This window comes from Scomber japonicus, chromosome 20 (assembly GCF_027409825.1).
Source record: "Scomber japonicus isolate fScoJap1 chromosome 20, fScoJap1.pri, whole genome shotgun sequence".
In the NCBI taxonomy this organism is placed as follows: domain Eukaryota; kingdom Metazoa; phylum Chordata; class Actinopteri; order Scombriformes; family Scombridae; genus Scomber; species Scomber japonicus.
Window position 1 is genome coordinate 1362013 of NC_070597.1, and position 15920 is coordinate 1377932.

At 43.3% G+C, this 15920-nt stretch overlaps 1 protein-coding gene across 1 annotated transcript in view; it reads right to left on the reverse strand.

Moving 5' to 3' along the window:
* The window catches only part of LOC128381803 (scavenger receptor cysteine-rich type 1 protein M130-like), a 35791-nt gene extending 23377 nt beyond the window's left edge, over window positions 1-12414 (reverse strand). The window contains exons 1-7 of the mRNA XM_053341837.1: window positions 12372-12414; window positions 10863-10892; window positions 10374-10655; window positions 8490-8795; window positions 1893-2174; window positions 1220-1525; window positions 65-73 (exon numbers count right to left, since the gene is read on the reverse strand). Coding sequence (XP_053197812.1) covers window positions 65-73; window positions 1220-1525; window positions 1893-2174; window positions 8490-8795; window positions 10374-10655; window positions 10863-10892; window positions 12372-12414 — 1258 coding nt within the window. The remainder of the gene's footprint in view (window positions 1-64; window positions 74-1219; window positions 1526-1892; window positions 2175-8489; window positions 8796-10373; window positions 10656-10862; window positions 10893-12371) is intronic.
* Window positions 12415-15920: the final 3506 nt, after the last annotated feature.

Consider the following 15920-nt stretch of genomic DNA (forward strand, 5'->3'; position numbering starts at 1 on the left):
ATTGTCTCCAGTAATCTTCTGTGCAAGTTAGAGGTAAGAGCATATCTGAACCCTTTGTAGTGACCAATGGGCTCTGAAAAGGTGAATTTTTGTCACCTGTTCTATTCAGTATGTATAAAGATGATGTTTGTAAAACGTTAAAGGAGTGTAAGATTAGTCGTATTAATCATCTGGTCTATGCTGATGATGTATGTCCTGTCTCTTTGTAGTGCTGGATTACAACAGCTGCTAATTTCATTGTGGAAAAAAAAAATTTGAAGTCTTTTATTTTTTCCTTTATTTCCATTATTTTATTCTTATAAGGCTTCACACAGAAATGCATCAGCAGCTTTCTCTCTTCAAGTAAAACTTTAAAATCCTACTAGAAAGCACAATATGTCATTTCTTTCGTCAGCTGGTTCTGACACTGAGCTGACAGAGAGCAGCAAGCTGCTCTGTTTACACTGTGTTCATACAAATGATTAAATACCATATACATACAGTATATTGTAACTGTAAACTGCTACTACTGCTGCTTTCTCTTGTAGTGTGAATATCCTTAAAGGTGCAGATTGTCTCAGTTTGAATCAATGAGCCTCCAGGAACAAGCTAACTTCTCTACCCTTTAGGATGCTGTCGTCCTGGATAAGGTTACAGTTCAGTCCAATGGAAACCACCAACTATCACTGTGACAGAGGAAGGAGAGTATTACTGTCAGAGATGATGTCACTGATGGACTTACCTGAGCAGGTGAGCTCCAAGATTGAGGAAGAGTAATCTGATGTTGATACACAGGCCATCAGGTCAGATCCAGAATGAAGACAGTCAGATCTGATCCTCCAAACAAATCTGCCTGAGGCTAAAGTTATGCTTCCTGTTGCAACAGCAGAGCCACAGTCCAAATATCTACATATTACATCTGCGTCCTTCAGGGTCCAGTCAGGGAAAATCTGATACTGGCCTTTTTCGCTCACTGGTCTCCACTCTATGTGTTTCACCTCCAGTCTACCTTCACAGCGACTGGCTCCTCCCACCAACCTGACAGGATCTGAACAGAAACAAGAGAGTCATCAGTAAAAGAATGAAGTGAGTTTCATGAGAACAGAAACAAGAGAGTCATCAGTAAAAGAATGAAGTGAGTTTCATTAGAACAGAAACAAGAGAGTCATCAGTAAAAGAATGAAGTGAGTTTCATTAGAACAGAAATGAAGACAAATCAAAGCTGCAGCTCCTCTTCTACCTGAGCAGGTGAGTCCAACAGCTTTGCCAGGTGAGCAGTTTCTTCTAGCTGAGTCTGATCTTCTACAGTCCAGGAGAGCAGACTCATGGCCTCCACACTGGAACTCTTTGGTCCACATTGGAGCCTCCACTTCTCCATAGAGTGCCCCCTGGAGGACTGAAGGAGCCCCACAGTCAAGCTCCCTACAGACCACCTCTGCATCCTGCTGGTCAAAGTCAGCTTCACACACTGAGGACCACGACTGCTCAGACTTCACCTCCAGTCTGCCTGAACACAGACTAGTCCCATTCACCAGCCTGACAGAGTCTGGAGAGAGAGAGGACCATCATTAGTTTTGGGAATATTTAACTGCAACATTCATACCAATAAAGCTTTTTTCTGAATTTGAAAGAGTGTTATTGGTAATCATGCCCCTCATAACTCTGGCCACAGTAGAATAATGGATGAAGCTACAGCTAATCTGAATTAGACTCCTCCTGTTTTCCTCTGTCAGATTATTGCTTTCAGCAGTAGCAGCTCATGCTATCAGACCTCAGCTCAGACTACAGAGAACTGTAATTATTAACACTGGTCTGAGGTAGGGATGCCCCCTGAAACCTGCTTCTGAACTGGAACCAGTATTAAACACTTAAAAACCTGAGGTATTTTTAAGCTCATTGACAGATGGACTTACCTGAGCAGGTGATCTCCATGAAGCCGGAAGTATAAGTTGATGATACACAGGCACTTAGTGCAGATCCAGACTGAACACAGTCAGAGCTGATACTCCATACAGATCTGGTTGGGTCTCCATTTGTGCTTCCTGTTGCAACAGCAGAGCCACAGTCCAAATATCTACATATTACATCTGCTTCTTTCAGGGTCCAGTCAGAGGAACTAACTGGTTTCCACTCTCCATGTTTCAGTTCCAGTGTACCTGCACAGTGACTGGCTCCTCCCACCAACCTGACAGGCTCTGAACAGAAACAAGAGAGTCATCAGTAAAAGAATAAAGTCAGTTTCATTAGAACAGAAACAAGAGAGTCATCAGTAAAAGAATAAAGTGAGTTTCATTAGAACAGAAACAAGAGAGTCATCAGTAAAAGAATAAAGTGAGTTTCATTAGCACAGAAACAAGAGAGTCATCAGTAAAAGAATAAAGTGAGTTTCATTAGAACAGAAACAAGAGAGTCATCAGTAAAAGAATAAAGTGAGTTTCATTAGCATTTTCTACGAGTTGTTAGTTTTGAAGGTATTTGGTCATAAACCCAAATAGATTGAGTGTCCACCACTGATGGAAGTGTGAGTAACGTCCTCCAGCTCCTCCTGGAGGATCAGAGGTGTTCCCAGACCACATGAGATACAGTCTCTGTTTTTACCTGGTTGGTGATCATCTTCAGCCTGGAGTCCTGGAGAGAAAATCACACTATTAATATTTATATTGGTGCAGAGCTGTGAACTGAACAAACACTGTGAGGCTTTCCAGCAGCTCCGAGCTCATCTCAGTGAAAACACTCATTATTGAACTCACTCAGGAGTCATTTGACCAGTTTACCACTGACCTGCAAACTGGACCACAATATGACTTTTACATATCGTTTACCAAATATGGTGTACACTGTATTACACTGTGGTGTATCATAAAGAAGCTGTTTGGGGTCAGTATTGTCTCCAGTAATCTTATGTGCAAGTCAGAGGTAAGAGCATATCTGAACCCTTTGTAGTGACCAATGGGCTCTGAAAAGGTGAATTTTTGTCACCTGTTCTATTCAGTATGTATAAAGATGATGTTTCTAAAATGTTAAAGGAGTGTAAGATTAGTCGTATTAATCATCTGGTCTATGCTGATGAGGTATGTCCTGTCTCTTTGTAGTGCTGGATTACAACAGCTGCTAATTTCATTGTGGAAAAAAAAATTTGAAGTCTTTTATTTTTTCCTTTATTTCCATTATTTTATTCTTATAAGGCTTCACACAGAAATGCATCAGCAGCTTTCTCTCTTCAAGTAAAACTTTAAAATCCTACTTGAAAGCACAATATGTCATTTCTGCCGTCAGCTGGTTCTGACACTGCGCTGACAGAGAGCAGCAAACTGCTCTGTTTACACTGTGTTCATACAAATGATTAAATACCATATACATACAGTATATTGTAACTCTAAACTGCTACTACTGCTGCTTCCTCTTGTAGTGTGAATATCCTTAAAGGTGCAGATTGTCTCAGTTTGAATCAACGAGCCTCCAGGAACAAGCTAACTTCTCTACCCTTTAGGATGCTGTCGTCCTGGATAAGTTTACAGTTCAGTCCAATGGAAACCACCAACTATCACTGTGACAGAGGAAGGAAAATATTACTGTCAGAGATGATGTCACTGATGGACTTACCTGAGCAGGTGAGCTCCAAGATTGAGGAAGAGTAATCTGATGTTGATACACAGGCCATCAGGTCAGATCCAGAATGAAGACAGTCAGATCTGATCCTCCAAACAAATCTGCCTGAGGCTAAAGTTATGCTTCCTGTTGCAACAGCAGAGCCACAGTCCAAATATCTACATATTACATCTGCGTCCTTCAGGGTCCAGTCAGGGAAAATCTGATACTGGCCTTTTTCGCTCACTGGTCTCCACTCTATGTGTTTCACCTCCAGTCTACCTTCACAGCGACTGGCTCCTCCCACCAACCTGACAGGATCTGAACAGAAACAAGAGAGTCATCAGTAAAAGAATAAAGTGAGTTTCATTAGAACAGAAATGAAGACAAATCAAAGCTGCAGCTCCTCTTCTACCTAAGCAAGTGAGTCCAACAGCTTTGCCAGGTGAGCAGGTTCTTCTAGCTGAGTCTGATCTTCTACAGTCCAGGAGAGCAGACTCATTGCCTCCACACTGGAACTCTTTGGTCCACATTGGAGCCTCCACATCTCCATAGAGCGCCCCCTGGAGGACTGAAGGAGCCCCACAGTCAAGCTCCCTACAGACCACCTCTGCATCCTGCTGGTCAAAGTCAGCTTCACACACTGAGGACCACGACTGCTCAGACTTCACCTCCAGTCTGCCTGAACACAGACTAGACCCATTCACCAGCCTGACAGAGTCTGGAGAGAGAGAGGACCATCATTAGTTTGGGGAATATTTAACTGCAACATTCATACCAATAAAGCTTTTTTCTGAATTTGAAAGAGTGTTATTGGTAATCATGCCCCTCATAACTCTGGCCACAGTAGAATAATGGATGAAGCTACAGCTAATCTGAATTAGACTCCTCCTGTTTTCCTCTGTCAGATTATTGCTTTCAGCAGTAGCAGCTCATGCTATCAGACCTCAGCACAGACTACAGAGAACTGTAATTATTAACACTGGTCTGAGGTAGGGATGCCCCCTGAAACCTGCTTCTGAACTGGAACCAGTATTAAACACTTAAAAACCTGAGGTATTTTTAAGCTCATTGACAGATGGACTTACCTGAGCAGGTGATCTCCATGAAGCCGGAAGTATAAATTGATGATACACAGGCACTTAGTGCAGATCCAGACTGAACACAGTCAGAGCTGATACTCCATACAGATCTGGTTGGGTCTCCATTTGTGCTTCCTGTTGCAACAGCAGAACCACAGTCCAAATATCTACATATTAAATCTGCTTCTTTCAGGGTCCAGTCAGAGGAACTAACTGGTTTCCACTCTCCATATTTCAGTTCCAGTGTACCTTCACAGCGACTGGCTCCTCCCACCAACCTGACAGGCTCTGAACAGAAACAAGAGAGTCATCAGTAAAAGAATAAAGTGAGTTTCATTAGAACAGAAACAAGAGAGTCATCAGTAAAAGAATAAAGTGAGTTTCATTAGAACAGAAATGAACACAAATCAAAGCTGCAGCTCCTCTTCTACCTGAGCAGGTGAGTCCAACAGCTTTACCAGGTGAGCAGGTTCTTCTAGCTGAGTCTGATCTTCTACAGTCCAGGAGAGCAGACTCAATGCCTCCACACTGGAACTCTTTGGTCCACATTGGAGCCTCCACTTCTCCATAGAGTGCCCCCTGGAGGACTAAAGGAGCCCCACAGCCAAGATCCCTACAGACCACCTCTGCATCCTGCTGGTCAAAGTCAGCTTCACACACTGAGGACCACGACTGCTCAGACTTCACCTCCAGTCTGCCTGAACACAGACTAGTCCCATTCACCAGCCTGACAGAGTCTGGAGAGAGAGAGGACCATCATTAGTTTTGGGAATATTTAACTGCAACATTCATACCAATAAAGCTTTTTCTGAATTTCAAAGTAACAACTGATAAGAGAGAGAGCACATTCATACCCTGACTCAAGTCTTTATCTACAGGAAATAATTCTTCTAGTAGTATTTGTATGATTTTAAAATGTCTTATTCAGGCACCACCTTGTGGTAGAATGTTTCTGTTTTCTAGTGAATCTTTATTTTAGCAGGAAAACCTAGAATAGAGCCCTTGGAATGGATTAGACTAAGATGAAGGCAAGCACAGTACAAGAAGCCAACAAAAAAGCTGACAGGACGCTCCAGATAGAGACGCCTACTTGAGAAGCTTCAAGAAAACATCACATGGGCCAAGATGAAGATCAAGCCATCCAAATCAAGAAGCATCTCCATCCAAAGGAAAGCTGGTGAATTAAAAGTTTTTCATTAACAACAAACCAATAACAACTGTATCTGAGAAATCCATCAAAGGCCTTGGGAGATGATATGATGCAAGTCTCAAAGTCTGTGCAGAGGTCAAGCAACTCAAGCAGAATGTAGGCAGGGACCTGGAGAAAATCGATCACTCCATGCTCCCTGGCAAGTTAAAGCTCAGGTGCCTCCAATTTGGCCTGCTTCCTCGACTGTTATGGCCACTGACAATTGTTGATATTCCTATCACAGCAGTTGAGAATACAGAGAGAATTATCAACTCCTATGTAAGGAAATGGTTAGGAGTCCCAAGGTGTCTGAGCAATATCGGCCTATGTGGACATGGCATTCTCGATCTGCCTCTCTCAAGTCTTGTAGAGGAGTTTAAATGCTCCGAGGCAAGACTGGTGTTGATTCTCTCAGAGTCGCGGACACAACTATAAGGTCTGTTGCACCAGCGTTAACAACAGGTCAGAAATTAACACCAAAAGAAGTCATACAACAGGCTAAATCAGCACTCCAGCTTACTGAGATTGTGGGCCATGTTCAGATATGAAGAGGAGGGTTGGGCCAACAATAGGACAGACCCTTGTGGAACAATGCAACCCCATCAAAGTAGCGAAGTTGGTGGTCTTGGAAGTCCGGCATCAGGAGGAGGCCACAGGATGTGCTAAGGCCATCTCACAAGCCAGACAGGGGCAGCGGTTGAAATGGGAAAGCATCAAAATTAGGAAGGTCAGTTGGAAGGACTTGTGTGAAATGAAAGCAAGTAGAATCAGCGTCCTACTTAGAGCAACATAAAATGTCCTTCCCTAACCCAAAAATCTCAACCAGTGGCTGGGTGAAGATCCTGCATGGCCATTGTGCTCAACTCCAGCGATGCTCAGGCACATACGCAGTAGTTGCAAAGTGAGCCTCTTTCAAGGAAGGTACACTTGGAGGCACAACCAACTGCTGAAATCCCTGGCTGGAGCTGTTGAGGCGCAAAGAACAGCCACCAATGCCACTACCCACAGAACGCCATGCGCAGTTCCAACAACATCCTTTGTCCAAGAAGGGGAACGAGGACAACGAAAACCTCCTTCAATGATCAGCAATGGGCTTCTACAAGGAGCACGGGCCGGGGAGATGCCGGCTGATGTAGACCATAGGCTTACAATACCAACACAAATAGTCACCTCCACCTTAAGACCGACCTGGGACTATGGTCCAACATGCTGTGCACTGTCTACTTCATGTAACTGACAGTACTATGGGAGGATGCCACGAATGAGGCCAATTAGAAGAAGAGGCTGCATTATACAGAGCTGAAGACGGATGCAGAACAACAAGGCCGGAGAGCTACAGTCTGCCCAGTGGAGGTTGGCTACCACGGTTTCATTGCAACATCCACTGGCAAGCTCCTTAAAGAGCTGGTTCGCCGTCAAACCCTGGGTCACCCCATTAAGGAGATTTCATGGGCTGCTGAGCGCTGCAGTCAATGGCTGTGGATAAGGAGAAAAATCACTACTGGGCCTTGAGAGGTCAGGGACACACACCCAGGTCTGATCGGCCTATGCTGGGCCTGCCTCAGTAGAGGGTGTGTTGTGAGTGAAAGGCTGAAGCATCCAATGGTGCTGAGGTAAACAGCTGATGATATGTCCCTAACATCGGCTGAAAGTTTGACATAACACCAATCTTTTGCACGAGCTTTCAAAAAAGTTACACAGGACTTAATACCAGCTTATACTATGTTTTGAAATGATTCAGCAGTAGCAGCTCATGCTATCAGACCTCAGCTCAGACTACAGAGAACTGTAATTATTAACACTGGTCTGAGGTAGGGATGCCCCCTGAAACCTGCTTCTGAACTGGAACCAGTATTAAACACTTAAAAACCTGAGGTATTTTTAAGCTCAGTTCTTTTATCAGTACTTGAAGAAAACAAGGAGTGAGATTATTGGATGGTAAAATCTAGATTTGGGTTCTGCTTGTTTCCATGGAGATATTATTGAGTTCATATTGTGACACTGTTGTAAACATTGTTGTTGATGTCAGCAAACTCTGTATTTTTGATAAAATCCTAATGAAACTGATCCCTAGTGTGAAGTCAGTACATCTGATCATGGTTCTGACACTGAGCTGACAGAGAGCAGCAAATTGCTCTGCTTACACTGTGTTCATACAAATGATTAAACACTGTGACAGAGGAAGGGAAATATTACTGTCAGAGATGATGTCACTGATGGACTTACCTGAGCAATTGAGCTCCACGATGGAGGAAGAGGAATCTGAAAATACACAGTCCCTCAGATAAGATCCAGAAGGAACACATGCATAATTGATCCTACATACAAATCTGGGTGAGTCTAACTTTCTACTTCTTGTTGCAACAGCAGAGCCACAGTCCAGATGTCTGCATATGACATCTGCTTCCTTCACAGTCCAGTAATAGGAAACCACTGGTTTCCACTCCCCATGTTTCACCTCCAGTGTACCTGCACAGCGACTGGCTCCTCCCACCAACCTGAAAGGCTCTGAACAGAAACAAGAGAGTCATCAGTAAAAGAATAAAGTGAGTTTCATTAGAACAGAAACAAGAGAGTCATCAGTAAAAGAATAAAGTGAGTTTCATTAGAACAGAAATGAAGACAAATCAAAGCTGCAGCTCCTCTTCTACCTGAGCAGGTGAGTCCAACAGCTTTACCAGGTGAGCAGGTTCTTCTAGCTGAGTCTGATCTTCTACAGTCCAGGAGAGCAGACTCATTGCCTCCACACTGGAACTCTTTGGTCCACATTGGAGCCTCCACTTCTCCATAGAGCGCCCCCTGGAGGACTGAAGGAGCCCCACAGCCAAGCTCCCTACAGACCACCTCTGCATCCTGCTGGTCAAAGTCAGCTTCACACACTGAGGACCACGACTGCTCATACTTCACCTCCAGTCTGCCTGAACACAGACTAGTCCCATTCACCAGCCTGACAGAGTCTGGAGAGAGAGAGGACCATCATTAGTTTGGGGAATATTTAACTGCAACATTCATACCAATAAAGCTTTTTCTGAATGTGAAAGTAACAACTGATAAAGAGAGAGAGCACATTCATACCCTGACTCAAGTCTTTATCTACAGAAAATAGTTCATGTTATTTGTATGATTTTAAAATGTCTTATTCAGGCACCATCTTGTGGTAGAAGGTTTCTGTTTTCTACTGAATCTTTATTTTAGCAGGAAAACCTCATTAAGATTAAACTTGTCTTTTGCAGGAGTGTCCTGGCCAAGACAGGCAGCAACAGAAAGTTTCAGACAAACAACATAAAAACCAGTAATACAGACAGACCTCTGTAACATGAAGAATGACACTGTGGTGGACAGCAATGCATGATATCAGAAAATAAAGAAGATCAGAGCACCGTGGTAGCTGAATGGTTACAGCACCACATAACCACAACGTCCCTGATTCAACTCTGACTGGAGACCTTTGGTACATTTCATACCCCTCTCTCTCCCCCTTGCTTCCTGTCTACTTCTCCACCATCAGCTGTCAATTAAGGCAGAAATACCCCAAAACATATAAAAGAAGATGTAGAAGTTTAGAAGGAGGAGTCTCTCTGTTATTAGGTAGTCACGCCCCTCATAACTCTGTTCACAGTAGAATAATGGATGAAGCTACAGCTAATCTGAATTAGACTCCTCCTGTTTTCCTCTGTCAGATTATTGCTTTCAGCAGTAGCAGCTCATGCTATCAGACCTCAGCTCAGACTACAGAGAACTGTAATTATTAACACTGGTCTGAGGTAGGGATGCCCCCTGAAACCTGCTTCTGAACTGGAACCAGTATTAAACACTTAAAAACCTGAGGTATTTCTAAGCTCAGTTCGTTTATCAGTACTTGAAGAAAACAAGGAGTGAGATTATTGGATGGTAAACTTGGTTTTGGGTTCTGCTTGTTTCCATGGAGATATTATTGAGTTCATATTGTGACACTGTTGTTAACATTGTTGTTGATGTCAGCAAACTCTGTATTTTTAACTCTAAAATATAAATACATTATAGTCCTGTTGTGGATTCATGACTTTCATTCATTATCATTTTAATATAGTAATAATTTTACTATAATGATAAAGAGCTGATAAGAGTATTGATGAAGAACCAGATCAATAAGAGGTATTGATGAGAGTAGTAGTATTGATAAAATCCTAATGAAACTGATCCCTAGTGTGAAGTCAGTACATCTGATCATGGTTCTGACACTGAGCTGACAGAGAGCAGCAAACTGCTCTGTTTACACTGTGTTCATACAAATGATTAAATACCATATACATACAGTATATTGTAACTGTAAACTGCTGCTACTGCTGCTTTCTCTTGTAGTGTGAATATCCTTAAAGGTGCAGATTGTCTCAGTTTGAATCAATGAGCCTCCAGGAACAAGCTAACTTCTCTACCCTTTAGGATGCTGTCGTCCTGGATAAGTTTACAGTTCAGTCCAATGGAAACCACCAACTATCACTGTGACAGAGGAAGGAGAGTATTACTGTCAGAGATGATGTCACTGATGGACTTACCTGAGCAGGTGAGCTCCAGGGTGGAGGAAGAGGAACCTGATGATACACAGTCCCTCAGTGCAGATCCAGACTGAAGACAGTCAGATCTGATCTTCCATACAGATCTACGTGAGTCCAACTTGTTTCTACTTGTTGATACAGCAGAGCCACAGGCCAAATATCTGCATATTACATCTGCGTCCTTCAGGGTCCAGTAATAGGGACTCACTTGTCTCCACTCTCCATGTTTCACCTCCAGTGTACCTGCACAGTGACTGGCTCCTCCCACCAACCTGACAGGCTCTGAACAGAAACAAGAGAGTCATCAGTAAAAGAATAAAGTGAGTTTCATTAGCATTTTCTACGAGTTGTTAGTTTTGAAGGTATTTGGTCATAAACCCAAATAGATTGAGTGTCCACCACTGATGGAGGTGTGAGTAACGTCCTCCAGCTCCTCCTGGAGGATCAGAGGTGTTCCCAGACCACATGAGATACATTCTCTGTTTTTACCTGATTGGTGATCATCTTCAGCCTGGAGTCCTGGAGAGAAAATCACACAATTAATATTTATATTGGTGCAGAGCTGTGAACTGAACAAACACTGTGAGGCTTTCCAGCAGCTCAGAGCTCATCTCAGTGAAAACACTCATTATTGAACTCACTCAGGAGTCATTTGACCAGTTTACCACTGACCTGCAAACTGGACCTCAATATGACTTTTACATCTCTTTTACCAAATATGGTGTACACTGTATTACACTGTGGTGTATCATAAAGAAGCTGTTTGGGGTCAATATTGTCTCCAGTAATCTTCTGTGCAAGTCAGAGGTAAGAGCATATCTGAACCCTTTGTAGTGACCAATGGGCTCTGAAAAGGTGGATTTTAGTCACCTGTTCTATTCAGTATGTATAAAGATGATGTTTCTAAAACGTTAAAGGAGTGTAAGATTAGTCGTATTAATCATCTGGTCTATGCTGATGATGTATGTCCTGTCTCTTTGTAGTGCTGGATTACAACAGCTGCTCAGAATCTGCTCAGGTTATGGCTCAAGTATTCATTTCCTGACTCAATTTAAAACTATTTAGTCTTTGGAAGAATTAGACCGAAAAAAAAATCCTTCAGATGAAATGGGGCCTTCACACTGTTAGTGCTCGGGCTCTAATAAGACCTGTTCATATAGAGTTAATGCAACACTGCAGCTCAGAGTGACTTCCTGTGTGGTGACATCACATAATGTAAGAACTGTGTGTCTGTGTGTGTGTGTCTGTGTGTGTGTGTGTGTGTCTGTGTGTGCGTGTGCGTGTGCGTGTGCGTGTGTCTGTGTGTGCGTGTGTGTGTCTGTGTGTGTGTGCGTGTGTGTGCGTGTGTCTGTGTGTGTGTCTGTGTGTGTGTGTGTCTGTATGCGTGTGTGTGCGTGTGTGTGCGCGTGTGTGTGTGTCTGTATGCGTGTGTGTGTGTGTGTGTCTGTGTGTGCGTGTCTGTGTGTGCGTGTGTGTGTGTGTGTGTGTGTGTGTGCGTGTGTGTGTGTGCGTGTGTGTGTGTGCGTGTGTGTGTGTGCGTGTGTGTGTGTGTGCTTGTCTTCCTCCCTTTTGTGGACACACCTTAACTTTCCGTAACATAAATTATTACATCATCACAGTACCTGACAGTTTACTTTACAAATTTTACATTCAAAATACAACACGTGGTAAGAAGTTCATCATCACACCAACATGTTTCAGCTTGTGGAAGTCTACAAGCTCAAACGTGTTGCTAGAGCTTTGACTTTCAGACTTTTTTTTCTCTCTCCATGCAGCTTGGTATGAGGTGAAGTTGAGCCAGAAACCTCGACCCTGTTCCTACAGCTTCCACGTTAACACATCAGTTATTAAACTGTGAAACTATCAGGACTGAACTGAACATATTTCACTACTTTTTACTGCTAAAGTTTTCCTTCAGTCAACTTTTGACTTAAATTCAGTATTTTTACAAAGAGGTTTTGAGTCTTTCACACATCCATCATTAAAGCAGAGTCCTACCTGAGCTGCACAGCAACAGCAACAGCATCAGCAGGTGATCCATGACCAGGTAGACCGTCTGTCTCTGTGTCCGTCTGACGGACTCGATAGCTCTCCTCTGCTGATAACACGATCTGTTTCCTCTTTTATTTCATCATCCAGGAAATTAACTAACGGTAACAGGTTTTCCAGTGTTGCAGCAACAGCTGCTGCAAAATCAGTTATTATGACAGACAGCAGAGATTGCTGCAGAGATGCTTGTGTGGTTATTTTATTTTTTATTGCTTTGAGGACAAAACTCAAGTCCCCATAATGTGAATCATTACATCATCAGAGTATCTGACTGTCACTGGTGGGCTGGGGGGAGGGGTGGGGATGGGGGGTACTACACTACTTTTCTACTTTGTACTAATAACGTTTACCTTCTGTGACATTTTGAATGCAGGACTTTGACTTTGACATGAATTCAGTATTGTTACAAAGAGGTTTTGAGTCTTTCACATCATTACAGCAGAGTCCTACCTGAGCTGCACCATCAGCAGGTGATCCATGACCATTTAGCCCGTTGGTCTGTTTCCTGCTTTATTTTGTCACCAGCCAGGAAACAGCACTGCAACACTGCAGCAGTTATAGTTGCAGCATACATCAGCAGCTGCTGCAGAGGTTAAGTTTAACTGACACAGGAAATTACAAATGGGAAGAGGGAGAGCCAAACTAGATTAATAGCAGTAATATACTGTTACTATGCATTAATGGACATATACTATAACTATTAACACTACAACTGTCACTACTAATACAGTACTACTGCTATGGCCACCACTTGTACAAATACTTCCAGTACTACTAGTACTGCATCTGCTGCTGCTACTGTAACATAACAACATGCAGTATGTCATGTAGACAAGAACTGTAAAAGGTTGAAGGGATAAAAACACCTGAAACCTGCTGGGGCTCATTTACATTTTTCCTTTAAATGTGTTTATAAAAACCAAAGCTTCATGTAATTAATAAAACATGAGCAGAACACAGATTTGTTGTTACTGAGTTGAAAATCTTTGTGAATCTGTCTTTAGCTGAAGAAATCACACAAATAATCCAATATAAGGACAGAAATCCTCAGTGTCTCCATGTGGAAACCAAACATCAGACAAACAGAAGTACTAACTGCTAACAGTAACTGACCTGCTCCTCCATCAGTGAATCCAGACACATGCAGTCTGTATCCGTGGGACTCTGGGTCGATGGAGAACGAGGAGTAACGAGCAAACACTTTGTTCTCACTGAAGTCCTCCATGTCGACCAGCAGCTCAACCTTTTTCCTCAGAGTCAGATGGAAGAGACTCTCCAGGCCTGAAAACACACAAACATGAAGTCACGTCAGAGTTTGTTTTAATGAACAGAGAGTTAGGCCTGTCTGAGGGTCGCTTTGACATCGGGAAATAACTTTACATTTGCAAATACATTTAAGTCATTCATAGATAAAAACACAGGAACATAAAACAAGCAAATGCATTATTAGGAAATAAATACTAAAATAACTGTTTATTTTTAGTATTAGAGTAGATAGAATTTATATGCCTTTTTCTTGATGCTCCTACAAACATCAGTTTATTTTATTGAAAGTGTGTAGCCCAGGGAGGAGTGCTTAAGTGTGGGCACAGGTTAGTGGAGGTCCAGCAAAGGCTCTCAACCCAGTGCCAGAGAGTGATGCAGCCGAGAGAGAGAGAATTATTTTTTTCTGTATTGGAGACACACATGACCAGATAGGGACAAAGAGTTTGAGAGTGGGGGGGGGGTTACGACCTGTGTTTCATACAAGAACATACACAGAGACAGATAACGTTTAAGCTCTTCCACTTTTATTTTCTGTATAGAGAACTGTACTTATATTTACAAAGTGCACCAATAGGCTAACAATAGAGTCTAACTATGTCCTTGGGTTAGGGTTAGGGTTAGGGTTAGGGTTGAAAATGCAGGCCAGGTGGATGCTGCATAAACTCTGAGAGCCAAGAAAGGTCCAAGCCCTCTCCCCGAAAGGACTTTTTGTCCACGCCGTAATGAAACAGGAGTTCCTCATTCACCTCAATGTCCCTGGTTGCAAGGAAAAGAATTGCTTCTTTCTCCTCCCCATCTGTGTCCACAGCATAAAACCTGGGCTTGAGATTGGCTTTTGAATGATTGATAAACCTGCCAACAGTCTGCATTTCAGGGTGGCACTCACAAAAAGCTGAATGTGCATCGATGCACATGGGCTGCCCTTTTTGATTGGTGTAGAAAAACATATACCCAGTCTCCTCCTCACTGGTGTTCTGGTGTATGTTGTGGCCCTCTTTGGCTGTGATCACCCTTCCATGGTAATCACATACCACCTCACCGGTCTGAAATCTGCAGGTGGCAACGACACCCTTGCCTTTCCCTTCTATGTCGGTCACCAGTAGTCCTCTCCACTTCTGAGAACTGGTCAGTTTCTGGATGTGTCTGGAATCCATGACCATGTCCACACATCCTGAGGGCTTCCACTCCTTTATGATATTGGCAGAGGTGGGGAGGGTTCTCTTCCATCCCTGCTTAGAAATCCAGGCGCTGACCCGGTTTTCCGTTGGGAGACGTCGGCAGAAGTATGCTGTGGAGAAAACAAAAGGTTTCGTTAGTTAAGAAAAATATAATTGACAACTTTGAGTATTTCCTCAATGTTTAATTTTTTTTTCACGTATCAATGCTATGTACATGATTCAGAGAACATGCTGCACGCGCAGTTTCATCTGTGCCTTCAGCCAACGCTCGGACAACTGCCGCTGAAAGTCGGGTGACACCTTTCTGCGCTCGGTCTTGTCTGGCACCGTCCAGAGTCACCGGGTGTGTTTCCAGCAGTCGATCAAATGCTGCTTGGACATCTATCTTCACATTCGTAGTACAGGCAGGCTTGTCGGCAGCATCGCGAGCAGCGCCACTGGGACCCTCATCTGCAGACTCAACACAACCTAAGAGAAGAAGGAGAAGAGTATTAGATAAGTGTTCAGTGTGCCTACATATAAATTACGGTGGGTTTGATTATGTTTACAAATTGTTGATGGTATTAATTGTTGACAAATATAAGACATCCTTACCTTGAGTCACCAGCGAGCCTAGCCAGCAGCTGATTGGCCCTCACAATGGTCTCCGGCTGCTTCATGCGGTTTTCCCGCCGTCGCAGTAGTATGGGTGAGGTAGTCGGCCACCAGAGACTTCTCTGCGTCAGTCATCGTCTCGGTGGCTGTCTCGAAGACTCTGCGTGCCACTTGGCTGGTCACTGGCTTGAGTTTGTATCTAAAGTGAAAGTTTAAACTGATATTAATATGACATTAATTAACACATCGCACCAGAGAGCTGAGACAGCTATTTACAGAAGAACATTTTGGAGGGAAAATGAATCATGATGGTTAGCTTACTTTGAGTACAGCCAGTTAAGGTCATTGGAGGCATTATAGAGCGGCCTCCCTGTGGTGGAGATGAAGAACTGTTCCTCCTCGTCACCTGAGCCGTCCCGCTTGCGCTTCCTAGAGGAGTTGAGGAGTTGTGGCCGCACTC